The sequence below is a fragment of the Oryctolagus cuniculus genome, chromosome 6 (genome assembly GCF_964237555.1).
Source record: "Oryctolagus cuniculus chromosome 6, mOryCun1.1, whole genome shotgun sequence".
NCBI lineage: Eukaryota > Metazoa > Chordata > Mammalia > Lagomorpha > Leporidae > Oryctolagus > Oryctolagus cuniculus.
The window spans coordinates 58,718,886-58,746,858 of record NC_091437.1 but is presented as its reverse complement, the minus strand read 5'-3'; the positions used below and the strand labels follow the sequence as shown (position 1 = coordinate 58,746,858).

Here is a 27,973-nt window from a genome sequence, read left to right as displayed (position 1 = left end):
GCTGCACAGAGTAGCCGCTGCCCCTTCCATACGCATGTGGCTCTCCAGCTGGCCACGGCTGCCTCTGTTCCAGGAGCAAAACCAGCTGTGAAATGAGGCCAAGATTAGAGGCAGTCAGAAGAGTCCTCAAAGTTGTAGCTTTCTTTTTGGGTAGGCAGTGGGGAATGGTGAGGACTGCGGCTTAGAGGGATACCCTGGTCCACTGCATGCTGTGGGCATCGGACTCTGCAGCCCCACTGCACCTGTGACTCTGGCCTTGGGCACACAACACCATGGCCTTGACAGTCTTTTCCTTTCAGACGCTGGGGAACCACACTCAGGACTCTGCTGGGCTGACTCAGCTGAGCCTCAATGCCGACAAGCTCCTCCCGGCATCGTCCTCCACCCCGCGGCCGCCTGGCCAGCCTCAGGACAGTGTGAACGGACCCTGCAACCAGCCCTCTGGGGACAAGGCCCTCCAAGTCACCGGCCCCCCAGAGGGGTCCCCTGCCGGCGACAAGGGTCTCGCGGCACCCGTGTCCCTGCGGAAGTCCCGGCCAGTGTCCATGGATGCGAGAATTCAGGTGGCGGAAGAGAAGCGAGTCACCGACCAGGGTGGGGACCTCGGCCCAGCGGCCAGCAGGTCCCAGAAGGCTGGCCAGAGCCGGCCCAACAGCAGCGCCCTGGAGACCTTGGGCGGCGAGAAGCTGGCCAATGGCAGTCTGGAGCCCCCAGCCCAGGCAGTTCCTTCCAGGCGGGATTCGGACAGTGGCAGCCTGTCCACCTCCGACAGCATGGACTACGGCTCCTCCCTGTCAGCAGACCTGGCCCTGAACAAGGAGACGGGCTCCCTGTCCATCAAGGTAATGCCCCACCCTGCACTGGGCCGAGGCCGGGAGCAGGGGTGTGGTGGGCGGTGCTGCCGCTCAGCCTCGGTTTCCCAAAGCCTTTAGCTCCTGCTTTCTGTTTGGAGTGCTTGCTTTAAATTGCTTTTTGTTGGATTCAGACTTTAATCTGCAAAATGTCTGGGTTCTTAATGGGATTCAGTAGTGTCAAGCGGTGGATCTGGGATCTGGGTTTACATTTCCAAGTTCGGAGACATTTTGGGAAGGAGGATTCTTGAAGTGGGCGTTTTCGTATTTGGAGGTCAGCCACGGATCCCGCCGGTGGCTGGCAGATTCCACGGAAGGAGGCGGGCTGCAGGCTCACATGCCTTGCTGGTCTGGAGGTGGTTACGTAAATGATGTGGCCATCACGCTGGGGACGGGGCTGGTGCTGTGGCACAGGTTAATCCTCCACCTGCAGTGCCGGCATCCCATATGGGCGCTGGTTCTAGTCCTGGCTGCTCCTCTTCCCATCCAGCTCTTTGCTATGCCCTGGGAAAGCCATAGAAAGCTCCTGGTTCCTGGCTTCAGATAGGCTCAGCTGCAGCCGTTGCGGCCAACTGGGGGGTGAATCAGCAAATGGAAGACCTCTCTCTCTCTGCCTTTCTCTGTAACTCTACCTCTCAAATAAATAAAATCCCCCCCCCAAAAAAAAGAGAGAGAGAGAGGCTACACCTGCCCTACAGAAAGCAATGCTTCTACATGAGCTGCTGTCCCCAGGAGGGTGGCCGTGGCCTCTGACAGCTTACAGGGTGTTTCATGAACAACCAGAGAGAGGCATGCAAGGCTCCAGACACAAAGACGTGACAAGGAGACGGGAGCTGCTCGCTGTCCTGACTTCATCGCCAAACCCCACAGGCGGTGAGGAATCAGCACGGTGCACTCCACCCATCTATACAGACTATGTGGCAGGGACAAGGGGGCACGAGCTGCGGCCCACGCCAGTCCTGCTGCCTCTGGGGATGGCTCGTTCTGCGCGGCACTGAGTGCTGGGCCTGCTGGCTTCACCGCTTTCCCTCTCCCTTCCACTTAGCAAACAGGCTCTGAGTCTCCTGTGTGCTTCTCACCGAGTAAACGCCAGGAGAAACAGAAAGACACGGTCCCTCCCCCACAATCCAGCTTGTCTGGGAGATCAGGTGGCGGACAACGAGCTTAGTAACAACACCCGGGGTCTCCTCCAGGCAGGCAGGGAAAGGCGTCAGCCCCGCTACAGCCCACGGGGGTGGGGGAGGCCAGTGCTCAGGCAGGACGGGGGCTCCTGGATTCTCTGAGCCTCTCTTTGCTTATCTGTCAATTGGGAGGATGGGGCAGACGCGCTGGGCAGAAGCGCGCAGGAGAGGGGAGCCCAGCCAGCAGGGAACGAGAGCCCTCTGCAAGCTGCTCATGTGGCGAGAGCTGGGCCTGGCACAGGCTTTGATCGCTCAGAGATCTGCCGCTGGGAGCCACCCAGGCCTGCTCACTCCCTTCTCAGGGGCTGGAAGGCCCTGGGGTTGTGTTGGAGAGGCAGGAAGGATTGTGCTGCCCCAGAAAGGGCCTTTGAAACCAGCCCAGATCTCAGAGGCGGTGGGCAGAATGGGGGAGGCCAGCAGGATGCCAGTGTCGGCCTGTACGCTGTCATCGGAACCAGAACCGAGGGCCTCCAGGGTCCCGTGTGCAGCAGCTCCTCCGGGAGGCTGGCAGTGCCCGGTCAGCACTTGCACTCTGGCCCCAGGTTGGGAAGCTTGAGGGACAGTGGCCAGCCACGTCCTCCCTGGGTGGGACTGACGCCGGTGGCGCCAACAGGGCCTCATCCCGGTGTCAGCCGTGGGCTCATAGCTGAAATGCTGAGCTTTGCCTAACGATCTTCCCTGGCCAGGACTCAAGGCTGCACAATAAAACCCTGAAGCGGACGCGCAAGTTTGTGGTGGATGGTGTGGAGGTGAGCATCACCACCTCCAAGATCATCAGTGAAGATGAGAAGAAGGACGAGGAGATGAGATTTCTCAGGCAAGCTTGAGGGCCCTGGCCGTGGTCGGAGGTCGGGGGCATGAGAGGGGCGGGCATCCTTCTGATGAGAAGACTACGTCTACAGCAGGAAGTGAGACACTCAAGGAGACAGAGGAAACTGATTGTTTGAGATCCTGCACTCCCTCACGCATCTGCCATCCATTTGTCCGTCTGTTCACCCACCCATCCATTCCAGGTAGCAACCCATCTATCCACCCATCATCTACCCATCCATCCAACCACCCAGCCACCCATTCATCCATCCATCCATTCACTCTTCCACCCATTGGTCCATCTACCTATCCATTCCACTCATCCTCATATCCCCTCATTCATGTGCTCAGTCTTCCATCCACCCATCCATCCACCCACCCATCCACCCATCCACCCACCCATCCACCCATCCATCCATCCACCCATCCATCCACCCATCCACCTCCCCATCCATGTATTTGTCCATTTACCATCTGTCCATTCACCCTCACTTCCAATTCATTCATCTGCTCAGTCATCTATCCATTCTCCCACCCACCTATCCACCAACCCACCCAGTCACCCACTCATCTACTCATCCATTTGTCCATCTCTCCATCCATCTACCTACTCCCCTACCCACACATTCATCTACACATGGACCCACTCACCAAACCGGGGACAGGTTGGTATCCCAGGTAGATGAGGTGGGGCAGTATGCAGTACACAAGGTGACTCCAGGCTGTGGGACAGTCTGTGAAGGAAGTGATGGGCAATACAATAGTGAGTGCGTGGGCTGCAGGAGGCTGCTGAAGGGTTACCCCCTGAGCCACGTGGGCCTGACAGGTGAGAGGAACCAGCCACGCACAGAGTGGGGTCCCTGAGGAGTGACCACAGGGCTTGTTTAAGGACCTGAAAGGACAGAGCTGGAGCATGGACCATAAGGGGCCAAGGGAGTGGGTGGGACCCCCTCACGCAGGCTGTGCAGGCCGGGGAGGTACTGTTGGCACCTGGCTGCCTGCCTCCTTTCGGTGTTCCTGTTTTGGGTGTCTCTTGATTGTTCCCTAAGCCATCGTTTTCTCTTGAATCAGGATTTCTCTTTTGTTGCCACCCTGGAGCATTGCCTCGTCTACGTTTTCACTTCCCAGAAGAGCAGATGCTCAGACAGCAGCCTCCCTGTGTGGCTGTAGAAAGGGTCTCTGGCTCTCCCCGGGGACCTGAGCAGCCACCGCCTCTTCTTCCTTGTCCCCGGGGCAGCCTCGGCTGATGGCATGTTGGCCGTGGCCCCGCAAGCACTTGGCGAGCATCCTCTGCTTTGTTCCTCAGGGGAGCTGAGCAGGAGAGAGGCTTTGCCTCATTTTACAGGCCAGGGAAGAGAGGCCCGCCAAGAAGGGGTGACTCCCCGACTTGGTGCTGGGCTGGCACATCACCAGCACTGAGATTCAAACAAGATCTGTGGCCCCAGGGAACGTTCTTGGTCCCTCTTCCCGGCAGGGCCTCTCATCCTGCAGCTGTGGTTGGGCAGCTTCATGAGCAGGTGCAGCCCTGCTGGGCCGCGTGGAAGGCCAGCTGGGGCGGGCCTGTGGCCTCACAGTGGGAATCCCAGGGTACAGACTGGAAGCCGGCCTGGATGGGAGCAAGGCCTAGCCGACCTCAATACCGCACGACCACCAGGGGGCGCCTGACTCAAGTCCCAACTTCTTTTTTCTGCAGCTTTGGCTTTTTCTTTACATGTCTCATTACACAATGACAGGAATTCTTAACGCACTTGCCCAGCGAGAAGCACCGGTGACCTTGGGGCCTATCTGAGTGCACACAAAATTAGAAAATTAAGGTGTACTGCATGGTTGCAGTCAAATTCTTACTCTGTTTTTAAAAATGTATAATAGAATGTCATGATTCAAATAATCCAAAAGTTGTACTTTCGAAATTTATATTTATTAAATAAAAATTTTCTAAAAAAAAGAAAAAAAATAAATGTCACAAAATTAAAAAAAAGAATGTCATGATTCAAAATTAAAAAAAAAAGAGGAAGAAGCTAAAGAGTGAAAACTCTCCCTCCTTCACCTCGCTGCCAGAAATTCAGGTCCCCTCCCTGTGTTAATATTTTGTGGTGTATTCAGCCCAGAAACTCTCCGTGTTAGACAGGAAAGTCAGCTCCCAGACACGTGTGCACACGCCTGTAGCGCCTGCTGGCTTTTTTTTTCCCACCCAAATGATAGGCTTGCGTAACAGACCACAGCTTCTTAGACCGGGACGTCATCGCGTACCTGTTTATAAAGAATTGTATTTGAGTAGATGTTTTCCTGTGCTTCTCCCATTTTCTAAAACTTGATTCTAAAGAGAATTGTATATAGAATTCCATCATGTGGCTATACATATAATTTTAAAATTTTTGTTGATTTTGTTTGAGAGGCAGAGACACAGAGATAGATGGAGAGACATGCCCCCAAACCATTTGACTCACTCCCCCAAGTGCCCACAAGAGCTGAGGCTGGACCAGACCAGAGCAGGTGCTAGCAGCTCCTCCTGGACGTCACAAGTGGATGGCAGGGACCCAGTCCTTGCCTTCTCGAGTCTGTGTCAGCAGGAAGCTGGAATCAGGAGCAGAACCAGGACCCAAACCCATATACACCAGCAGGCATGTTAGCTGGTACACTAAGTGCTCATCTCCACATGGATATGTTTTAATGGACTTACCTGGACTGCTATTCGTGGATGTTTATTTCTAATTTTGTATTATTATAAAAATATTGTTATACACTTCCTTATTCCATGGTGTGGGATAAGGAATTCTTTCCAATCAATACCCGGAAGCGGGACCACTATGCCAAAAGACGTAAAATGTGGGACCGGTGTTGTGACGGAGAGGGTAATGCTTGTGATGCCAGCGTCCCGTATGGGCGCCGGTTTGTGTCCCGGCTGCTCCTCTTCCTATCCAGCTCCCTGCTAATGCGCCTGAGAAAGCAGCAAAGCCTGGCCCAAGTGCGTAGGCCCCTGCACCCACATGGAAGACCTGGATGAAGTTCCTGGCTCCTGGCTGCAGCCTGGCACAGCCCTGGCTGTTGTGGTCATTTAGGGAGTGAGCCAGCAGATGAAAGATCTCTCTCCCTCTCTCTCTCTCTCCCTGTAACTCTGCCTTTAAGTACATAAATACACCTTTAAAAAGCAAGGAGACATACAATGGCTGGCACGTTGCCTGGCATGGAAGCTGTGCCACCCTCCATCCACTAGCGTATATGAAAGTATCGGGTTCCCCTGCACGCCTGCCCGGGTGAGTTCCTGGAAACGTAACTCGAGTTTGCATTTCACACCCCTGTAGGTGATTTTAAAATTTCTTCCTGACCTTTGTTTCTTCCCCCCCTTTCTTCGGCGAGGGCCTTTACATACGTGATTGGTGTCTCGTCTCCCAGTAAGTGTCCCACACGCCCACGTTCTAGCCGTGCCTCTGTCTGAGGCTTGGTGTGACCCTGCCCGTGACCCGGCCCTTGGCGGCTCAGGCTGTGACGGCGGGGCCCTCCGCGGCCGCCTTCTCACCGTGCAATCTTCGTGTCCGTGGACCCCGCAGGCGCCAGGAGCTCCGAGAGCTGCGGCTGCTCCAGAAGGAAGAACACAGGAACCAGAGCCTGCTGAGCAGCAAGCATGAGCTGCAGCTGGAGCAGATGCACAAACGCTTCGAACAGGAGATCAGTGTGAGTGCGCGGGAGACGGCGCCCGAGGCCTCGCGCTTCCGGGTGGCCCCAAGAGGAAGTCGTGGAGTGAGGGTGGTGGGGCAGAGGAGAGTCATTCAGGACCACTGCCCAGCTCCTGTGATCCCCCCGTGTCGCCAGGCAGCGACTTGTAACCATGGAATCCCACGCAGGGCCTGGGGGGCCGATGAGCCATACGGGGGGCCTCCCGAGAGGAAGAGAACCTCGCCCAGCACCCTGCGACAACCCTGCGGCATTGACGCTCTGGTCTCCCTTTTGTACTTCTGGTTCAGAGAGCATCAGTGACTTGCCCCGGACCACCCAGGAGCTGGGATTCAAACCCAGCTCCGAGCTCTCCCCGTCTCCCTCCCGGATCCAAAGTGGCTCTGCTGATTTCTCTGAACTTCTGCCCCTTCCAGGCCAAGAAGAAGTTCTTTGACACGGAGCTGGAGAACCTGGAGCGCCAGCAGAAGCAGCAGGTGGAGAAGATGGAGCAGGACCACGCCGTGCGCCGCCGGGAGGAAGCCAAGCGCATCCGCCTCGAGCAGGACCGGGACTACGCCAGGTTCCAGGAGCAGCTCAAAGTGATGAAGAAGGAGGTGACCGTGCTGGGCGGAGGCGCGGGGGTCCGGGAGGCCGAGGATCCCTTCGCTGCGAGCGAGGGGAACCCCTGTTGTCCTTGCCTCAGCAACAGAGCCGGATCGCGCAGGTGCAGGTGTGTCCCGGTCTGCACGTGTCAGCCGTGCCTTTGGCAGCTGCCAGCCCCTCATGCACCCTGGGAGGGTCCAGGAACCGGAGCTGGCAGCAGGCGGGAGGAGACCAGCAGGTGCCACCCCGCCAGAGGGGCACGCCTGGAGGGCCGAGCCTTGGCCCTGGGCCCCCTGGCCCGGGAGGCCTGGGGCGGCAGACTCGTGTTGTCAGAGGCGTGGCAGGTGCGCTGATGGCTCCTTCCGTGCCCTTTGGCGCAGGTGAAGAATGAGGTGGAGAAGCTGCCCCGGCAGCAGCGGAAGGAGAGCCTGAAGCAGAAGATGGAGGAGCACGCGCAGAAGAAGCAGCTCCTCGTGAGTACTCTGCCCTCAGCCGGGGAGCCGAGGGCTCGGGGCGGTGGTCCCGGTGTTGACACCCTGCGTGGCAACCAGGACCCCTGTTTATCTGTGCTGAGGCCCTGTCCCTCAAATGCCTGAATCCAGTCCATCCCTATGGTCCCCAGTTGTCACCTGCTCCATGCAGCCTTCTCTGATTGCCCGCAGCACAGCTGGAAGTGAGCTCACCCGTCGCTGAACACCTCAGCCAGCTGTACTGACCCTCCCCACCCCAGAGCCCCAGCTCCTGCTGCTTTTGAGGGTTGTTTGTCTGCCTGTCCAGCTCAGACTGTCACCTGCCCACCGAGGCCTACGTGGCCGTCCGCCCATCCCAGTGAGGAGCAGCTCGTGCCCTCTCAGTCACTTCTCGACCCCACTGATCATTCTAAATTAAATACAGATGTCGGGGCAGGCGTTTGACCTTGTGGACAAGACACCTGTGTCCCACGTCAGCGCTCGTGTTTGATCCCGGCTCTGGCTCCTCGTTCCAGCTTCCTACTGATGCACACCTGGAGAGAGCAGCGATGGCTCAAGTGTTTGGCTCCTGCCGCCCACGTGGGAGACCTGGATTGAGTTTCCAGTCCCACTTTCACCCCCGAGCCCAAGGACATTGTGGGCACCTGGGGACTGAGCAGAGAATGGGAGTTCTGTCTTCTGTTTGTTTTTTTTTTTTTTTTTTTTTAATTTGAAATTCAGAGTTAGAGAGAGAGATCTTCCATCCCCTGGTTTACTCCTGAGATGGCCACAATGGCCAGTGCTGGGCCAGGTCAGAGCCAGAAGCCAGGAGCTTCTTCTGGGTCTCTTATGTGAATATCAGGAGACCAATCACTTGGGCTATCTTCTGCTTTTCCCAGGCCATTAGCAGGGAGCTGGATCAGAGTTGGAGCAGCCAGGACTTGAACTGGTGCCCGTATGTGACAGCAGCATCACAGGTGGCAGCTTTATCTGCTGTACCACAGCACCGGCCCCCATCTGTCTTTCAGATATAAATCAATCAATCCCAGACATCACTTTACCTGTAAACATCTCAGACATCACAAAAATACCACAATAACATAAACAAACCTAAACATATTTTTAAGATAATGTGAGCTGTTTTTTTTTTTAATGTTTATTTTTTCATTTATTTAAAAGGCAGACTCCAGAGAAAGGTAGAGGTATCTTCCAGCCACTTGTTCACTCCCCAGCTGCCTGCAACAGCCAGGGCTGGGCCAGGCCAAAGCCAGGAGGCTGGAACCCTGTTCAGGCCTCCCATAGCGCAGCAGGGCCTCACGCACTTGAGCCTCATCTGCTGCCTCCCAGGATGCATTAGCAGGAAGTTGGATTGGAAGTGGAGCAGCCAAGACTGGAACCAAGCACTCCACTATGGGATCCCGGCATCCCACGCGGCAGCTCAGTGCCCTGTGCCACCGCACCCACCCCTGCACCCAAAACCCCACGACAGTGCTTGCCAAGTCACAGCGTGTTGGCGGGCACATCAGTATCTGTGTTCCTGCTGTCTCCTGAAGGCCATCCTGGCTGTGTTTGGTTTTTAAGCAGTGTGTTTCCTCCTGGGTCTGCGGGAAGCCCTCGTGAAGTAGTTGGTTGATGAGCTTCTGCATCTCTCTTGACTTCTGCCTCTGCACATTTTCCTCTTCGTTTTCTAAGCTTTCTTCTTGGACCATGCCGACTTCATCCTGTAATAGAATAGTGTTGGGGTGGGCTGTGGGCCTGGCAGGTAAGACACCTGTGTCCCAGATCAGAGTGCCTGGGTTGGATTCCCAGCTCTGGCCCCGGACTCCAGCTTCCCGCTAACTGGGCTCTGGGAGACGGTAGTGACGGCTGAAGTGGCTGGGTTTCTGCTTCTCATGTGGAACACCTGAACTGAGTTCCTGGCTCCCAGCTCCAGCCCTGCCCCAGCCTCGGCCTTTCAAGTGCATTTTGGGGGAGCGAATCAGCAGATGGGAACTGTACGTGTGCACGCGTGTGTGTGTCTCCGCTTCTCGCTTTCCCCATCTCTCTGCTTCTCAAGTTAAAAAAAAATTTAATTGTAAAATCAAATAATGTTGGGCTGTCCCCAAGCCAGCTCTGTCCTCCCCCGTCCCCCCGCAGGACCGGGACTTTGTAGCTAAGCAGAAGGCGGACCTGGAGCTGGCCATGAAGAAGCTGACCTCCGACAACCGGCGGGAGATCTGCGACAAGGAGCGCGAGTGCCTGGGCAGGAAACAGGAGCTCCTTCGAGGTGGGCACCTGGGTGCGAGGGACCCTGTCTGGGCCCCGCATCACAGTGCAAAGAAGCCGCAGTCCCGGGCAGTGGGTGGGCGGGTCTTCCCCGTGCTTGAAGCGAACACCACCCCGGTGCTGAGCCCCATGGGGAACCCCGCTGATGCCGGAGCAAGGAGAGGATGCCGCTGTCGCCAGCACTGTTCGACATTGTTCCGGAAGTCAAGGGAAACAGGACAGGAAGTCTTGTAGAGCCGGGGGCCAGGGTGGTGGAGGCCGGATGGAGAGCCCCATCCCACCAGCTGTCACCAGCAGTACGACCGCTGTGCCGGGCTGTGGGCCGTTGGCCAGTCAGCTTGTACCAGGGTCTTACACGAGGGGGTCCTTGGGCCGAGGGTCCTTGGTCTGAGCTGCTCTGACAAAGTTCCATGGCCTGGGTGCTTTACGCTCGGCAGAAATTTATTTCTCACTTGTCTGGAGGCTGGTGAGGACCTGCCTTCTGCACCTCCCGGCTGCAGTATCCCTATGTGGTATCCCCTGGGCCTCCCTCCTTGGCCTCCAATCCCAAGCATCAGGGCTTCCTAACCACTTCCAAAGGCCCCAGTGGCCATGGGAGCGAGACTCACAGCATTTGAAGGGGAAGGGACAGCACCCAGCCATTCAGACCCCACACCCAGGCTGCTCTTCACCCCGGGGGTGTAGTGAGTGCCGGGGGCTGACAACTGATGGGGGACAGAGCCGTGGCCACGTGATGGCAATGACGTCCGATGAGCACTTGGGCGGTGGTCAGGCAGGTCTGCCGGCTGGGCCGGGCGCTGCCCACATGATGCCTACCTGGGGTGATGGTGCAACCCGCTACCGGAGACGGGGAAGGGACCAGAGAGGGGTCTGCTAGCTCCACGATGTTGCCCAGCAGGGGGCTTGGAGAGGGAGGCTCTGGGTCTGAAAACCTAGCTGTTGGTGCAGTTCCATGGGGTCTGCAAAGTAGGCAGGGTGGGGGCAGGCGTTGTGGCACAAGGGGTTAAAGCGGCTGCTTAGGATGCTTGCGTCCCGTGTTGGGAGTGCCTGTTCCAGTCCGGTATCTTTTTTTCCTTTTTTTTTTTTTTTTTTTTTTTTTTGATAGGCAGAGTGGACAGTGCCGTTGGTTCACCCTCCAATGGCCGCCGCTGCAGCCGGCGCACCGCGCTGATCCGATGGCAGGAGCCAGGATCCAGGTGCTTTTTCCTGGTCTCCCATGGGGTGCAGGGCCCAAGCACCTGGGCCATCCTCCACTGCACTCCCTGGCCACAGCAGAGAGCTGGCCTGGAAGAGGGGCAACCGGGACAGAATCCGGCGCCCCGACCGGGACTAGAACCCGGTGTGCCGGCGCCGCAAGGTGGAGGATTAGCCTATTGAGCCACGGCGCCGGCTCTTTTTTTCCTTTTTTTTGACAGGTAGAGTTATAGACAGTGAGAGAGGGAGAGACAGAGAGAAAGGTCCTCCCTCCGTTGGTTCACTCCCCAAATGGCCGCTACGGCCGGCGTGCTGTGCTGATCCGAAGCCAGGAGCCAGGTGCTTCCTCCTGTCTCCCATGCGGGTGCAGGGCCCAAACTCTTGGGCCATCCTCCACTGCCTTCCCGGGCCACAGCAGAGAGCTGGACTGGAGGAGGAGCAGCCGGGACTAGAACCCAGCACCATATGGGATGCCGGCGCCGCAGGCGGAGGATTAACCAAGTGAGCCACAGCGCCGGCCCCCAAGTCCTGGTATCTCTTGCTTCCTGCTGATGCACCTCCGAGGCAGCAGATGATGGCTCGAGTGCTTGGGCCCCTGCTACCTGTGGGGGAGACCCAGGTGGAGTTCCTGGCGCCTACCTGTATCCTGAGCCAGCCTTGGCTAGTGAGGGCATTGGAGGGGTGAACCCATGGATGGAAGATCTCTCTTTCTCTGTTATTCTGCCTTTCAAGTAGATGAAAATTTAAAAAAAGAAGCCCCACCCATCCCCCCGAGGATGTTTCCTCCCTCCGTGGTTCAGTTGTGTTATTTTGTGGAGGCGGAAGCTGGGTCCCGGGGCGCTTTCTCATCCAACCCAAATGACAGAGCTGGGCGCAGCCGATGTCTGGTTTCCCTGATGCCTGAACCCTGGTGCTCGCTCTTCACGCGCTCCTGAGAGCTGGGCTTCAGGGAAGTTAGGAGGTGTTGGGTAGGGGCTTGTGCCCAATCCCCTGTGCCCAGCAGCTGGCTGATGAGCTGCGGGATGGGGGGCGGCTGTGGGTCCCTGGCCTGCCTGCACCTCACCTGTGGGCGTGCCCTGTGCAGAGCGGGAGGCGGCCCTGTGGGAGATGGAGGAGCACCAACTGCAGGAGAGGCACCAGCTGGCCAAGCAGCAGCTGAAGGACCAGTACTTCCTGCAGCGGCACGAGCTGCTGCGCAAGCACGAGAAGGTGAGGCTGCGGGGCGGGGCCGGGTGGCTGTGGGGCGGGGCAGGGCTGGGCGGCCACCTCGTGGGTACAGCCTGTGCCCCCAGGAGGGGCCCCGTGTGACCACAGGGAGGCCCCTGGAGGCTCTCCGGGGTGGGCTGCTTTGGCTGGAGGGGCCAGGAACCGGGGAGACAGGGCAGGGAAGCAGGGGGCCCCTGCGGCTCCCCCCCCTTTCCAGCACCTACAGTGTATCTCCATCTCACCTTCTGTTCTCTCTGCTCCCTGTTCTTGCCAGTTTCTCTCCTTCCATGCCTTCCCTTGGGAAGCTGGTAGCTTTGCCCTTAGACTCCCCAGACCTGGCAGGGGCCCTTGCTGTGTGGCCAGAGCTCCCTCAGTGTCTGACTCCCATAGCGGGAACGGGGATGGATTAACCATGGTCTGCACACACAGCAGCTGGGGGAGAACTCCAGTGTCTCATCTCAGTGCAGCGATGGGAGCCAGTGTAGTGTCTTGGAGCTCACAATAAGGGCGCCCAGTCAGCACAGAAGCCAGGGGAGGCTTCTTGGAGGAGGCAGTGCCCATGCTGGGTTTTGAAATACAAATAGGTGTTAGGGGAAGAAAAAAATTCCAATTTATGAAGACTGTTTAACATATGAATCTACATCTGCCATCGGTGATGGTGGGGCCATTCCTTTTCCCGTACATTTTGCTTAGAGACACTAGCTGGTGGTGGCATGCCGTGATCAGTTACATGAGAAAGCCTTTATGAGCTAAGAATCCAAAATTCTGTTAACAACAAGGGACCGGCATTGTGCCACAGCAGGTTAAAGCCACTTGCCACACCCGCATCCCATATCAAATCCCAGCTGCTCCGCTCCCAGTCCAGCTCCCAGCTAATGCACCTGGGAGGCAACAGAAGATGGCCCAAGTGCTTGACCCCTACGACCAGGTGGGAGACCTGGAAGAAACTCCTGGCCTAGCCCAGCCACAGCCATAGCCATTGCAGCCATTTGTGGAGGAAACTAGTGGATGGAAGATCTCTCTCTGTCTCCCTCTCCCTCCCTCCCTTTCTCTCCTCTTCTCTTTTTTCTCTCAGTCACTTTGCCTTTTTTTTTTTTTTTTTTTTTGACAGAGTGGACAGTGAGAGAGAGAGAGAGAGAGAGAGAAAGGTCTTCCTTTGCCATTGGCTCACCCTCCAATGGCCACCGCGGCTGGCGCGCTGCGGCCAGTGCACCGCACTGATCCGATGGCAGGAGCCAGGTGCTTCTCCTGGTCTCCCATGGGGTGCAGGGCCCAAGCACTTGGGCCATCCTCCACTGCACTCCCTGGCCACAGCAGAGAGCTGGCCTGGAAGAGGGGCAACCGGGACAGAATCCGGCGCCCCGACCGGGACTAGAACCTGGTGTGCCGGCGCCGCAAGGCGGAGGATTAGCCTAGTGAGCCGCGGCGCCGGCCTCACTTTGCCTTTCAAATTAAAAAAATAGTGGGTGCTCTCCTACTTGCAAAGGGGCTGCATCCCAGTGACGCTATCAGAAATTGAGGATATCGCGGAGTTGGAGGTGTGTTCAGAGCCCCCCACCTGCAGAACGTCACAGCTTGGCTTAGCCTGCCTGAGACCTGCGCATGAGCCCGCAGCCGGGCAGAGTCCCGTAACAAGAAGCCTGTTTTATGACAGTACTCCCAGAAGTCTGGAAAAATGCATTTGAGAGCTCAGTTTATTTTGGTGCAAAAAAAAAAAAAAGTTTGCAATTCATCATATCGCTTTTTTCTTATAATATATATATTTTTTGTGAACTTTCTGCAGTCTTCTTGAATGCAGATTTCAAAAAACCTTTTGCACCAAAACAAGCTTATTTTTCAATTCCATTTTCCACAAACTGGAGGCTCCCTCGTATGGTGAAGTGTTGAGTATCTCCACGTGCAGCTGTGGCTTATGTCACAGGAGAGCATCACACTGCATGTCCCGGGAAAAGATCCGAACCCAGAATTGGAAGTGTGGTTTCCGCTAAATGCATGTTGCTTTTGCACCATGCACGTTGCTTATGCACCATTGTGTAGAAGTCAGAGAAGACTCGCTGTGCCAAGCACCCTGGGCCGTGGGGGCGCTGGAATCCCCGAGGTGGCCTCCAAGTGCCTGGAGCCCAGCTGACCTGGGCCCGGCTGGTGTCCCTGTCAGGAGCGGGAGCAGATGCAGCGCTACAACCAGCGCATGGTGGAGCAGCTAAAGCTGCGGCAGCAGCAGGAGAAGGCGCGGCTGCCCAAGATCCAGCGCAGCGAGGGCAAGACGCGCATGGCCATGTACAAGAAGAGCCTGCACATCAACGGCGGGGGCAGCGCCGCCGAGCAGCGCGAGAAGATCAAGCAGGTGGGGGGGCCCAGCGGGGCCCTGGGGGTGGGCGATGTGAAAGGGAGGATGCGGCACAGGCTCCCAGAAAGGGGCCTGCCAATCACAGGTCAGGGCCTGCAAGCTTCCTTGGGCTCATGGGGAATCCACCTCCCCTTGGGGGAGAGAGGACCTGGGCCTTGCGCTGTGGTCTTTGTCGTACGCTGGTCCCTATCACACCACAGCCGGGCCCCTGGCCCTGTGAGGCACCCGTCTTCTGCTGGTTAGCTTCTCCCTCCCACCCCAGGCTCCGCTCGCAGGAGTCCATGGCCCTGGGTGCCTGTGATTCCTGCGTGGTACACATTGTCCGAGCAGCGTGGCATCCCTGCCAGCCTGGGGGCCCCAGAGGGCAAGGGCTGGGTCTTTGCTCAGGGTGAGGACTTAAGGCAGTGTTGGGGGGGGGTCACAGGTGCATCCCCCTGATGGGCCCCGCCAGGCAGGGCTGAAGGAGAGCAGCCAGGCTCCTGTCCGCCTGAGGCACCCTCTCTCTCTCTCTCTGTCTCTCTCTCTGGGGCAGTTCTCCCAGCAGGAGGAGAAGAGGCAGAAGTCGGAGCGGCTCCAGCAGCAGCAGAAGCACGAGAACCAGATGCGGGACATGATGGCGCAGTGTGAGAGCAACATGAGCGAGCTGCAGCAGCTGCAGGTAGGGGCCGCCCCCCACCCCCACCCCCGCCTCTCTGCTGCCTCCGTTTCCCCAAGCCGGCAGTGCTCGGGGGCCAGTGGCTCCACCAGCAGGGGCGGGCCCGGGTACGCTGGCTCAGCCCTGCAGTGCCAGTCTCAGGCCGAGTGACGTTCGGCAAAGCACATCACGTGTCCACGCCATGGTCCTCCCGTCCCTTAGATGGGCTTGGGTGGAGTGGTGACTCCTATTTTGCAAGATTAAAGTGAGGATTTGTAAAGGAAATGATGTTGCTGAAACGCAAGCTTGCGTTTCCCAGTCCCTGCCGTGTCCCGGGAGACGCTGTCTCCTGATGCCTGCTTTTCCACTGGAAATCCCTGGCCTCTCTCCATGTCCTCAGTTTACTGGGCTTGTCCTGCTCAGGAGGGGCCCTGCCCCAGGAGCAGGTACTTGGAGCCCCCTTGTGGTAGAACAAGGCAGTGTCGCAGCGGAGGGATGGGGCTGACAAACCTCTATGGGCCTCAGGCCGTGACTAAGCTACTGGACCCACCTGGCAGTTCCTGGAGAGGCAGAGGGGTGCGGAGGAGGCATCATAGGGGTGTTGTTTGCCACTGTGCATTTTACTTTATTTTAAGATTTATCTATTTATTTGAAAGTCAGAGTGATGGAGGGAGAGAGAGGAAGAAAGAGAAAGACATCTTCTGTCTGCTGGTTCATTCCCCCGATGCCTGTATCAGCTGGGGCTGGGCCAGGCCGAAGCCAGGAGCCCAGAGCTCCATCAGGGCCTCCTTCTTGGGAGGCAGGGGCTGTCTTCTGCTGCTTCCCAGGCGCATTACAGGGAGCTGGGTCAGAAGTGGAGAAGCTGGGGCTCAAAATGTGGGATGCAGGTGGGCCCAAGTGCATCACAGCACTGGCCCTGTGAATTTTAGTTAAGCCGCTCTCCTCACCCTGTGCTTCCCCATCCTTGACCCCGGAGGGCTGACGGAGAACTCCCATCAAGTCCCGAGTTCTGCTCTGGGCCAGATCATGGGAACTCAGTGCTGCACCGAGTGTTGTTCCTACTGATCCAGTTTCCAGATTCCCCAGGGCCAGCGTTTGGCACAGTGGTTGAGTCACTGCCTAGGATGCCTACACCCCACACTGGAGTGGCCGGTTCGAGTCCCAGCTACTCCACTTCTGATCCAACTCCCTGCTAATGTCCACCCTGGTGGGCAGTAGATGATGGCTCAAGTACGTGGGCCCCTGCCACCCATGTGGGAGACCCCCACTGGTTCCAGTCTGCTGGCCCAGTCCTGTCTGTTGTGGACATTTGGGTAGTAAGCCAGCAGACAGAACATCTTTCTTGGCGCTGGGGTGTAGCAGGTTAGGCTGCCTCCTGCAGCCCCAGCATCCCATATGGGTGTCAGTTCAAATCCCAGCTACTCCACTTCCGATCCAGCTCTCTGCTATGGTCTGGGAAAGCAGCTGAAGATGGCCCAGGTTCTTGGGCTCTGTACCTACATGGGAGACCCAGAAGAAGCTCCTGGCTCCTGGCTTCTGCCTGGCCCAGCCCTAGCCATTGAGGCCATTTGGGGAGTGAACCAGCAGGTGGAAGATCTCTCTCTCTCTCTCTCTCTCTCTCTCTCTCTCTCTAACTCTGCCTTTCAAATAAATAGCATAAGTCTTTAAAAAAAAAAAATCTCTCTCCATCTCAGTCTCTTTCATGTAAATATGGGGGAAAAAATCCCTGTTGTATTTGAAACCCAAAATAAAAGTCCTCCAAGGGGTTCTGCTTTTCCATCCTGGAATGTCTCTCGTAGGCAGAGTGATAAGTCCTTGTTGATTCCTTGCAAGGACTCAGCCTTGCTGTAAGAAATGTAGGAAACGGGGAAGTGGCAGTGCACATACCGTGTGTCAACCCATCGGAGAGTGCCCGGTGGACGTTGGGAGGGTCTCAGCCGTGTCTGTGGCCTTCATCTCTCCTGGGGAAATGGTGGGCGATGCAGGACATTCTGCATGTCATCACGCATCATCATACGTACGGAGGGTCTCAGTCTGCTCGGGCTGGCCTCGGGAGCACTGGAGCCTGGGTGGCTCACACAGCTGACCTTGCCTTTCCCAGTTCTGGAGGCTGCAAATCCCAGGGCAGGATGCCAGCAGGGTCAGCTTCCAGTGCCAGGGAGAGCCCCTTCCTGGCTTGCAGATGGCAGCCTTCTCACTGTGTCCTCAGATGGCAGAGAGAAAGAGAGAGAGAGCGAGAGTGAGAGAGAGAGCGTTCACTGGCAGGCACGTAGGTGTCTTTTCAGGCACTGGTCCCATCCTGAGGCCCCGTCTCAGCCCAACACTGCTCATCGGGAGCCAGAGCTTCATGTTACTCCACTTCCATGACCTCAAACAGCCAGGCTGGGCCAGGCTGAAACCAGGAGCCCAGGTCTCCATCCGGGTCTCTCACATGGGTGGCAGGAGGGCCATCTTCTGCTGCTTTCCCGGACACATTAGCAGGGAGCTGGACTGGAAGCCGAGCGGCCAGAACTCCAACCCGCACTCCAGTATGAGACACTGGCCTCGTAACACAGTGTTTTTTCTAATTGTTAGACTCGGAAGCAGCCCGAGGGGCCAACAACAGTGTTGAAGTAAATTGGACTGATGCACACCATGAGAGATTCTGCGGCCAGTAGGCTGCTGCGTATGAAAAACAGGAACTCTTTGCAGAAATGCTCGCGTGTTCATGTGAAGTGGGAGGACGGGAGGAACACACAGGACGAGCCGAGCCTGGCAGGAAACACAGCCGCGTGCTGCCAGTGCTTGCTCCTGTGTGGTGCAGCTAGGATGCATGCTCAGTGTATATACGATGAATAGTTTCAGCAAAATTAGATTTGTTCATTTTGGAAAATTCAGGCAATGCAGCAAAACACAAAGAAGAGAGTTGCAAAGTTATTGCAGGTCCCACGTGGACTTAGTAACAACCTTCAAGTTAGCATTCTGGAATAGCCCTCCAGGCCCCTCTTGGTGCACGTGTGTTTACGCGTGGAGTCCTGTGCAGGAGAAGGAATAAAGGAATGATGCCCGTGCCCTGTGGCTGCGGCCTGGGGCGTGTGTCAGCCCAGTGCTCTGCCTTCGGGTTTTCTCACCTGTTCTGCTTGGGGTTTGTTCCAGAATGAAAAGTGCCACCTCTTGGTAGAGCACGAAACCCAGAAGCTGAAGGCCTTGGATGAGAGCCATAACCAGAACCTGAAGGAGTGGCGGGACAGGCTTCGGCCACGCAAAAAGGTAAGCGTGTCAGGGCCGGCTGGCCCCGCGCCACACTGCGCCGTGGGTCAGGGTCTGGGACATCCTGGATCTTCTTATTTTGTGAACTCTGGCTTTGTGGCCTCCATAAAAAGGAATTCCAGCCTGAGAGGAAACCACTTTTTTGAAAAAATTTTTTAATGTCTTTTTTTTTTAAGATTTATTTTATTTATTTGAAAGACAGTGTTACAAAGGTAGAGACAGAGAGAGAGAGAGAGAGGTCTTCCATCTGCTGGTTCACTCCCCAAATAGCCATAACGGCCAGGCCTGGGCTGATCCGAAGCCAGAAGCCAGGAACACTGACACAACACAAATCCTCTATTTTATTAAACCTTGACCTTCAAGGACATGGCTCCTTCATGCTTTGTGTGTTGAAACATGAAGTACACGTAATGTGAGCTTGTACAGTGTGCCCACGTACTACGGTCTCCAGGGAGGTTCTTGTCCCGTCGTGTGAGCTGTGAGCTCAACTAACCACTTTCTTCAGGGAACACTATTTATTTATTTATTTATTATGTATTTATTTAAATGGAGAGGCAGAGGGGTGGGTGCAGTGGCGGAGTAGGTTAAGCATCCACCTGCGGTGTTGGCATCTCATATGAGTACCAGGGCATGTCTCAGCTGCTCCACTTCCGATCCAGCTCCCTGCTGATGGCCTGGGAAAGCAGTGGAAGATGGCCCAAGTACTTGTGCCCCTGTACCCACGTGGGAGACCAGGAAGAAGCTCCTGGCTCCTGGCTTTGGATCAGCCCAGCTCCAGTTGTTGCCGCTGTTTGGGGAGTGATCCAATAGATGGAAGACCTCTCTCTATGTCTTTCTCTCTCTCTGTTTATAGCTCTGCCTCTCAAGCAAATTAATCTTTAAAAAAAAATCAAAACAAACAGAGGGGCCAGCACTGTGGCATAGCGGGTAAAGCCACTGCCTGCAGTGCCACCATCCCATATTGACACTGGTTTGAGTCCTGGCTGCTGTACTTCTGATCCAGCTCTCTGTTATGGCCTGGGAGAGCAATGGAAGATGACTTAACTCCTTGGACCCCTGCTGTTGCATGGGAGACCTGGGAGAAGCTCCTGGCTCCTGGCTTCGGCTAGGCACAGCTTCAGCCATCAGAGCCATCTGGGGAGTGAACAAGCAGATGGAAGACCTCTCTCTCTCGCTCTCGCTCTCGCTCTCTCTGCCTCTCTGTAGCTCTGCCTTTCAAATCAATCAATCAATCAGTCTTTTTTTTTTTTTTTTTTTAAAGAAGGTAGATTTTAAAAAAATGAGAAGCAGAGATAGTCAGCTACACAGGCACACACACACACAGAGAACTAGAGCAAGAAAGAGCACTCTATGCACTGGTCCACTCCACAAATGTGTGCAATAGTTGGGGCTGGACCAGGCTGAAACCAGGAGCCAGAACTTAATCTGGGTCTCTGGGTCTCTAATATGGGTGGCATTTTTAAAACTAGGAGTTCACAGCAGAGAAAAATACTCACCCAATTGGGTGCCATTGTCTTAATATTCTTTAGCTACACAAGTTTTAGCCATCATTACTTCTTATTTGTTAAAGATTTATTCATTTATTTGAAAGGCAGAGTTACAGAGAGGCAGAGAGAGAGAGAGAGAGAGAGAGAGGTCTTCCATCCGCTGGTTCATTCCCCAAATGGCCGCAACAGCCAGAGCTGGGCCGATCTGAAGCCAGGAGCCAGGAGCCTCTTCCGGGTCTCCAACTCGGGTGCAGGGGCCCAAGGACTTGGGCTATTCCTCCACTGCTTTCCCAGGCCACAGCAAAGAGCTGGATGGGAAGAGGAGCAGCTGGGGCTCAAACCCACACCCAATTGAGACACCTGCAATGCAGGAAGCAGCTTTACCTGCTGTGCCACAGCACTGGCGCCCCCCATCATTACTTCTTGTATCATTAGTAAAAATATCAAAACAGTAAAAATGGCAAAGCGTATGCTAGTATTAGGGAAAGAGTTTGAACTCTCCTCTCCCACTTCTAAAAGGGTTTCAGGTCCCTAAAAGCATTCCACAGACCACACTTTGAGAACTGCTACCATAGCCGTGTCCTGCGTATGTCAACCCCTGCTTAAGCTCGGAGGAGAATTCCATGCCCAGACTGATCTCCACACCATATGTGCTCTCCTGGTTCCCTGCTGGGCCTTTGCCCAGGCTGTGCCTCTGCCAGCGATTCTGTGCCCATCAGCTTTCGCTTGGCCCATTCTCTTTGCCTTCACCCACTGAGGCCGGTGGATCCCTCCTCTGGGCTCCTTGCTCCTGTCACGGCACTCACCACATGCGATTACCATCGGCTGCATCGTGAGCTGGGTCATTCCTTCATTCATTCGTCTCGCACTCCTGCAACCAGGGCACGTGCTAAATGCCCCTCATTGTTTGAGGCTCTGAGGTCCTGTGCTGAACGCAACAGACAAACCCTCGCTCTCAGGGAGCAGGCCTCGTAACGACGGCCAAAGAAGCAGAGTCGCGGGCAGCAAGTGGGCGGGAGGCTTCGTGGGCAGCGTGGTGACATGTGAGCAAAGATCTGAAAGCCAAAAAGCGGGGAGCCGTGCAGATTCCTGGGTGGGGAGCGTTCCAAGCACAGGGAAGAGCAGCTGCCAGGGCTCTGAGCCGGGAGGGAGGGCTCCTACCGGGCTTGGGGAACAACAGGCAGGCCCGTGTGGCCGGGGCAGAGCAGTGGTGATGGTAGGAGGTGATGGAGGTGCAGCCGGAGGGGTGGGGGCTCTGTAAAGTGTGGGATGGGAGCCCCTGGGGGGCTGTGGGCAGAGTGGGACGCGATCTGACTCGTGTTTTGAAAAGGATCCCTCGGGCTGGTGCTGTGGCATAGCCGTTAAAGCCACCGCCTGCAGTGCCAGCATCCCATATGGGTGCCGGTTTGAGTCCCGGCTGCTCCACTTCTGATCCAGCTCTCTGCTATGGCCTGGGGAAGCAGTAGGAGATGACCAAGTCCTTGGGTCCCTGCACCCACGTGGGAGACCCAGAAGAAGCTCCTGGCTCCTGGCTTCAGATTGTCCCAGCTCTGGCTGTTGCGATAAATTGGGGAGTGAACCAGCAGATGGAAGACCTCTCTCTTTCTCCCTCTGCCTTTCCTTCTCTCTGTGTAACTCTGACTTTCAATTAAATAAATAAATCTGCTAAATGTGCCTGGGAAAGCAGCAGAAGACGGCCCAAGTGCTTGGGCCCCTGCACCTGCATGGGAGACCCGGAGGAAGCTCCTGGCTCTTGGGTTTGGCCTGGCCTAGCACCGACCATTGTGGACATCTGGGGATTGAACCAGTGAATACAAAGTCTCTCTATCTCTCTCTGTCTTTCCCTCTATGACTCTGCCATCTGGGGAGTGAGCCAGCGGATGGAAGACCTTTCTTTGTCTCTTTGCCTCTGCCTCCCTGTAACTCTGCCTTTCAAATAAGTAAATAAATCTTAAAAAAAAAAAAAAAGACTGCATGGATAAAAAAAATTTTTCTCTTTCAATTTATTTCATTTCTTTGAAAGTTGCAGAAAGAGACAAAGAGAGATCTGCTATCTTCTGGTTCACTGTCAGTTGTCCCCCATAGGTGACCTAGGTCAGACCAAATCCAAGAGCCAGGAACTCAATCCAGGTCCTCCACATGCTTGGCAGGGACCCAACTACTTGAGCCATCACCGCTGCCTCCCAGGGTGTGCATCAGCCAGAAGCTGGAATTGGGGGTGGAACTGGGACTCAAACCCAAGTATGTCAACACGTGACAGGGGCATTCCAAGTAGCGTCTTAACCACTATGCCAGGGACCTGCTCCTCAAAATTCTTTTGCACTGAAAGAAATGTACCCTCTGATTCCAATTTCCATGGACTTTTTAATATGGTGGGTAGAATAAAGTAGTTCTTAGCCTTAGTTCTTCAATTACTAGTTGTGAAACCCTGGGCGAGTTACAAAACCACCGTGTGTTCACAAGTAGAGCTATTATTACTGAATGGGTGTACCAGAGCAGGGGGCACAAGCTGATGGCCCGTGGGCTGGGCTGGGTTACGGACACATTACATTTGTCCGATATGGTGATTTACATAGTCTTTTGAAATTTGGCAACCTTTAAGTGTAAGGACATTTTACGTGAAAATCAGATTTCTAATTTACGTTTAAAAAAAAAAAAAGATTTATTTACTGGGGCCAGCGCTGTGGTGTAGTGGGTAAAGCCGCTGCCTGCAGTGCCGCCATCCCATATGGGCGCTGGTTTGAGACCTGGCTGCTCCACTTCTGATCCAGCTCTCTGCTGTGGCCTGGGAAAGCAGTAGAAGATGGCCCAAGCCCTTGGGCCCCTGCACCCACATGGGAGACAAGGAAGAAGCTTCTGGCTCCTGGCTTCGGATCAGCACAGCTCCGGCCATTGCCGCCAATTGGGGAGTGAACGAGCAGTTGGAAGACCTCTCTCTCTGCCTCTCCTTCTCTCTCTGTAACTCTTTCAAGCAAAATAAATAAATCTTTAAGAAAAAAGAGTTATTTATTTATTTGAATGGCAAAGCTATAGAGAGGCAACAGAAAGGGGAGAGAGAGAAAGAGAGAGAGTCAGTCTTCCATCCGCTCGTTCACTCCCCAGATGGTCCGAGCTGTGCCGATCTGAAGCCAGGATCCAGGAGCTTCTTCCTTGTCTCCATGCGGGTGCAGGGGCCCAAGGACTTGGGTCATCTTCTACCGCTTCCCCAGGCCATAGCAGAGAGCTGGATCAGGAGTAGAGCAGCTAGGACTGGAACTGGCGGCCATATGGGATACTGGCGCTGCAGGCCGGGGCTTTAACCTGCTACGCCACGGCACTGGCCCCTTCCAGTTTACTTTGAAAACTAAGGAGCTGTGACGAACCTGCCTGATGTCAAGTCCACGTTCTGTCCCCTACACTATGCTGCCTTTTTTAATTGAATACTTGTTATTGGTGAGCCCTGAAGAATGTTTCTGGAGATGGCATTGTGGTTCAGTGGTTAAGGTGCAGCTTGGGGCACCCACATCCCATGTTGGAGTGCCTGGGTTCATGTCCCACTTCCACTTCTTCTTCTTCTTCTCCTTCTCCTTCTCCTTCTCCTCTCCTTCTCCTTCTCCTTCTCCTTCTTCTTCTTCTTCTTCTTCTTCTTCTTCTTTTTTTTTTTTAAAGATTTACTTATTTATTTGAAAGTCAGAGTTACATAGAGAGAGAAGGAGAGGCAGAGAGAGAGAGAGAGGTCTTCCATCCGCTGGATCACTCCCCAGATGGCCACAACAGCCAAAACTGGTCTGATCCAAAGCCAGGAGCCAGGAGCTTCCTCCAGATCTCCCACACAGGTGCAGGGGCCCAAGGACTTGGGCCATCTTCTTTCTGTCTGTCTGTCTGTCTATCTATCTATCTTTGTATGCCTTTTTTTTTTTTTTTTTTTTGGCAGGCAGAGTTAGTGAGAGAGAGAGACAGAGAGAAAGGTCTTCCTTCTGTTGGTTCACCCCCTAAATGGCCACTGCGGCCGGCGTGCTGCGCCGATCTGAAGCCAGGAGCCAGGTGCTTCTTCCTGGTCTCCCATGCGGGTGCAGGGCCCAAGGACCTGGGACGTTCTCCAATGCCTTCCCAGGCCACAGCAGAGAGCTGGACTGGAAGAGGAGCAACAGGGACAGAATCCAGCGCCCCAACTGGGACTAGAACCCGGGGTGCCGGCGCCGCAGGCGGAGGATAAGCCAAGTGAGCCGCGGTGCCGGCCTGTATGCCTTTCAAATAAAAATAAATAGACTCTTAAAAAAGAAGTCTTCCCCCAGTAGGATCTAGGCAATCTTGCAGGCACCCCAGAGAAGTTTCTGCGGTGGTTGTCGGGTAGAAAGATCTCTCCTGGGAGTTTTCTGCTGACTCAGGGCTGGGCAGCTGGCAGAGGCATGAGCATAAGAAAAACCTCCCTGGGTGATTCCTGAGGGACAGTGTCCTGGCTTAGGCCGCTGTGTAGCTCTGACGGGTCTGCCCACCTCGCTGTTCCATCGCCCTCTCCATCTTCTACCTTGGGTTTGCTTCCATTCCTCTGGCTGCTCCGCATCCCCCCATCTAGATGCCCCAAACTCTATCCCTTGGTCCCAAGGAAGCAGCAAGAGGAAGTGGCACTTAGCTTCGGGGGAAGGGGCTCTGCGAGGGTGCAGCCCTGAGGCCTGGGAGGGAACTTTCAGAAGAGGGGGCAGGTGGGGTGGGGGTGGGGGTTCTGCAGTGTGTACGTTGTGGGAGCTGAGCAGGTGCTGTGGACCCTGTCTCTCCCTAGGCTCTGGAAGAGGATCTGAACCAGAAAAAGCGAGAGCAGGAGATGTTCTTCAGACTGAACGAGGAGGCCGAGTGCCTGAACCCCACCACGCCAAGCAAGACCACCAAGTTCTTCCCCTCCAGCTCTGCGGAGGCATCTTAACCACCTCCCCGGTCCGGGCTGTGGCCCTCGGGATGCTACCCGCTCTGTGAACCAGGAACTCAGGTCCCCCTTCCTGCTTGCTTCTGTGCCAGCTCCAAACCAGCCGCCGGCCAGCCGTGCCCCACAGACCTGTCTGGGTCCTCACTTCTCGTGCACCCGTGGAAGGCGAGGTGTTACAGCATCGGCTGCTCCTCGTGGGCCTTCTCACCGAGCCCCAGATCCCGCGGGCTGCGGGTGGGGTCAGCTGGCAGGAATGGCTGCTGTGTCCTGGAGGGCCCCCTGCTGGCTGCCCGCGAAGCCACGGTGGTGTGATTCTTGCTGGCTTTTCACAGCCATTCTCGCCCAGCAGACTCAGACAAGAATCCAGGCCCCTAACAGCCGTCGTGGTTTCCCAGGGGGCGCCTGACCTGCAGCCAGCTGCTCAGGGGGTGCCCCCATTCTTCCAGCTACCCCAATTTGCTTTCTTCTCCCGACAGTGTGTGTCTGCCTGCGGGGAGGAGATGGAGGAGGAGGGAGGCCTGAAATGCTCATGGTGCTGGCCTTGGGTGCTTTGTGCCATCTCGTGTCTGCCGTTGCTGTATGTGCATGTGCACACAGGCATGCACACCATGCCACGCACGCGGCGCCTGGCCTCCTGTGCCCAGGTGGGCCGGAGCACATTTGCTGGTGGAACCCGTGCCTCTGAGCGTGTGTCGTGGAGCAGCTGGTGGGGAACATGCTGGGTGTGGCACCCAAGGCCCAGAGAAGGCGCAGGCTGTCCTGCCAGTCCTGTGTGCACGGATAGATTCCTCGCCACACGGCTTTCCTGCCGCGGGCTGCTCCTGCCTGCTGCTTGCCAGCCCGCCCACCAGTGATGTGGGATGGCCATTTCCCTCTTCCCAGGGACCCCATCTTACATTTCAGACTGAGGCTGGCAGTCCCCTGGACTTCTCTCCAGGACTAAAAGGCAACTGGGAGACAGGGAATGGCTGCTGCCCCCAGGACCGTGGCAGAAGCAAAGGTGTTCAGATGGACTCCTGGGCCTTCAGTGTTTGTTTCTGTGGGCACCCTGCAGGTGCTAACTGCACAGCCTGCAGAGTGTGTCACTCAGGAAATGCCAGCGCTTGGGCCAGTGTGTCGTGCATGTACAAAGCCACCCTTTTTCACCTTCTGTCCGTTGAAACCCATGTGGGTGTCTCCCGGGGCGGGGACCACGTGTTCTTTAAAAACCCCAGAAGTGATGAGTTTGAGGAATCTATTGGGGCATGCGCAGCCTGGGTGCTGTTTTGCTGGGGACAGAGGGGGTACCCTGAGAGGTCTTTTTCCTCCTTTCCTCCTCCAGGTTTAAGGCTGGGTGCTTTGTCTTTCTCGAGGCAGTTTTCTGGACGTGCTCTCGGCAGTGGTTGTAACTGGATGCTTGGGAAGGGAGGAGAGGGCAGCCATCCAATAGGAAAAGGAACCTAAATATGCAGTGGAGATGCGCAGGGCTGGGGTGGCGATGGTTCTCTTTAGGTTACTGAGGGCTCAGTCACCTCCTTCGGTGTTCGGCCCAGGTGGGATGCTGTTCAGGTCTCACTCGATGAGACAAGTTCAGTCACCTTTTACTCTCTTGCTTACGCAGGGAATCGTGAAGCAGCTCCAGTGTAAGCTCAGAGCAGAGATCCAGTTCCACCAGCGGGCAGAGGGTGAGGTGGGCTGCGGGGGGCTGTGTTTATGATATTTCCTCTGCAGCTCGGCTGTGAGGCCAGGTTCCTGATTCAGGTGGAAGGCTGATCGGCCCTTGGTTTGGCCTGTCATTCACACTGCCCCTGCCCTCCCTGGAGAGCTCTGAGCTGAGCCCCACTGGCTTTCTGGAGCAGGGTCTGGCCAGGTCTCAGCCTCACCACTGTGCCTGTTGCTGAGAAGGCCCGTGCGGTGCTCCTTGTGTCCTGTGTAATGTTTTCTGTGTGCCGGACAGATGGAGCTGTCGGTCCTTCCCAGTGCATTTTTAAAGCAGAGTAAATAGAACTAACTTATATTTTCCCTTTATGAAGGATAAACGTTATTTTTATGTAGTTTCCAGACTTTGTATACGGGACTTTTGTAAGATGTTCTCTGCGAAGTTAACTGCAAGAATGGAAATAGGCTTCAAATAAAATAACAAAGTGGTTTGCAGCTGGGAGTGTTCCTTTGGATGGGGGTGGGCAGGTGGGCACAATGACCCGCATTTGCCTGGCAAGAACATGTTCACTGTCAGAGTGCAGGTGCCTCCCAGGTCACAGCAGCGCCTTGGGCTTTGGAGTTCTGTTCTGAACGAAGTGTGCTTGGCTGAGTGTGCAAGTGTGTGCATGTGCTCTGCACACATGAACATCACTCCTTCCACCCCTGAGTTTTTACAGGTGAGCGTATCGAATCCTTTGGCTGCGGTTTGGGTATCGACTGTCCCCCGAAGGTCCATCTGCAAAATGTTTGGTCCCCAAAGTCTTATGTTACTGGTACTGGAAACTCAGTCCAGTTATGGTGTCTGAAGCTGGGCCGTTGGGAAGTGATGGGATTGGATTAGGTTACTGGGTTGGAGCCCCGTGCTCACAGTGCAGTGGGTTTATAAAGAGAGACAGATGGACACACACGCTCCCTGTCTTGCTATGTGATGCCTTGTGCCACCTTGGGACTCTGCCAGCAAGAACACCATCACCAGATGTTCAGCCAGTGTGGCCTCCCAGCAGTGGGCTGTGGGCCGTGACACTTCAAAACCACAAGCACAAACTAACCTCTTTCCTCCCAAGTGCTTGTCTCAAGTACTTCACTGTGGCCATGGAAAGCTGACTGGCCCACGTTTCATCCTGGAAGGAGCGTCATGTGCTCATCGCACAGGTGAGGAAATGGAGCCGGGGCGTGGGAAGGGTCACACTGACTCTCACTGCACTCGTTAGTGGTGCCTTCGGAACTCAAACGAAGACCTGCCAGCAGTGTCCATCACACGGACCCCTAACCATCAGCTGTCTCTGCCTTAATTTTTTTAAGTTTTATTTACTTGAAAAGCAGAGAGTTATATATAGAGGGAAAGATCTTCCATCCCCAAATGACTGCAATGACCAGAGCTGGTCCAGGCTGAGGCCAGGAACTAGGAACTCCATTTGGGTCTCCCACGGGGTGGCAGGGTCCCAAGTACTTGAGTACTTGCT

The 27,973-nt window shown here is 55.6% G+C and overlaps 1 protein-coding gene across 5 annotated transcripts in view; it reads left to right on the top strand.

The window, feature by feature from the left end:
• STK10 (serine/threonine kinase 10) overlaps positions 1 to 26,963 on the top strand; it is a 112,145-nt gene extending 85,182 nt beyond the window's left edge. For all 5 annotated transcript variants that reach the window (XM_051843610.2, XM_051843611.2, XM_051843612.2 and 2 more), the window contains 11 exons: positions 300 to 842; positions 2,719 to 2,849; positions 6,391 to 6,514; positions 6,931 to 7,110; positions 7,480 to 7,572; positions 9,685 to 9,814; positions 12,092 to 12,216; positions 14,369 to 14,557; positions 15,093 to 15,218; positions 18,330 to 18,443; positions 24,690 to 26,963. In XM_051843610.2, the coding sequence (XP_051699570.2) occupies positions 300 to 842; positions 2,719 to 2,849; positions 6,391 to 6,514; positions 6,931 to 7,110; positions 7,480 to 7,572; positions 9,685 to 9,814; positions 12,092 to 12,216; positions 14,369 to 14,557; positions 15,093 to 15,218; positions 18,330 to 18,443; positions 24,690 to 24,830 (1,896 nt within the window). In that variant the 3' untranslated portion in view covers positions 24,831 to 26,963. The remainder of the gene's footprint in view (positions 1 to 299; positions 843 to 2,718; positions 2,850 to 6,390; positions 6,515 to 6,930; positions 7,111 to 7,479; positions 7,573 to 9,684; positions 9,815 to 12,091; positions 12,217 to 14,368; positions 14,558 to 15,092; positions 15,219 to 18,329; positions 18,444 to 24,689) is intronic.
• The last annotated feature ends 1,010 nt before the right edge of the window (positions 26,964 to 27,973 follow it).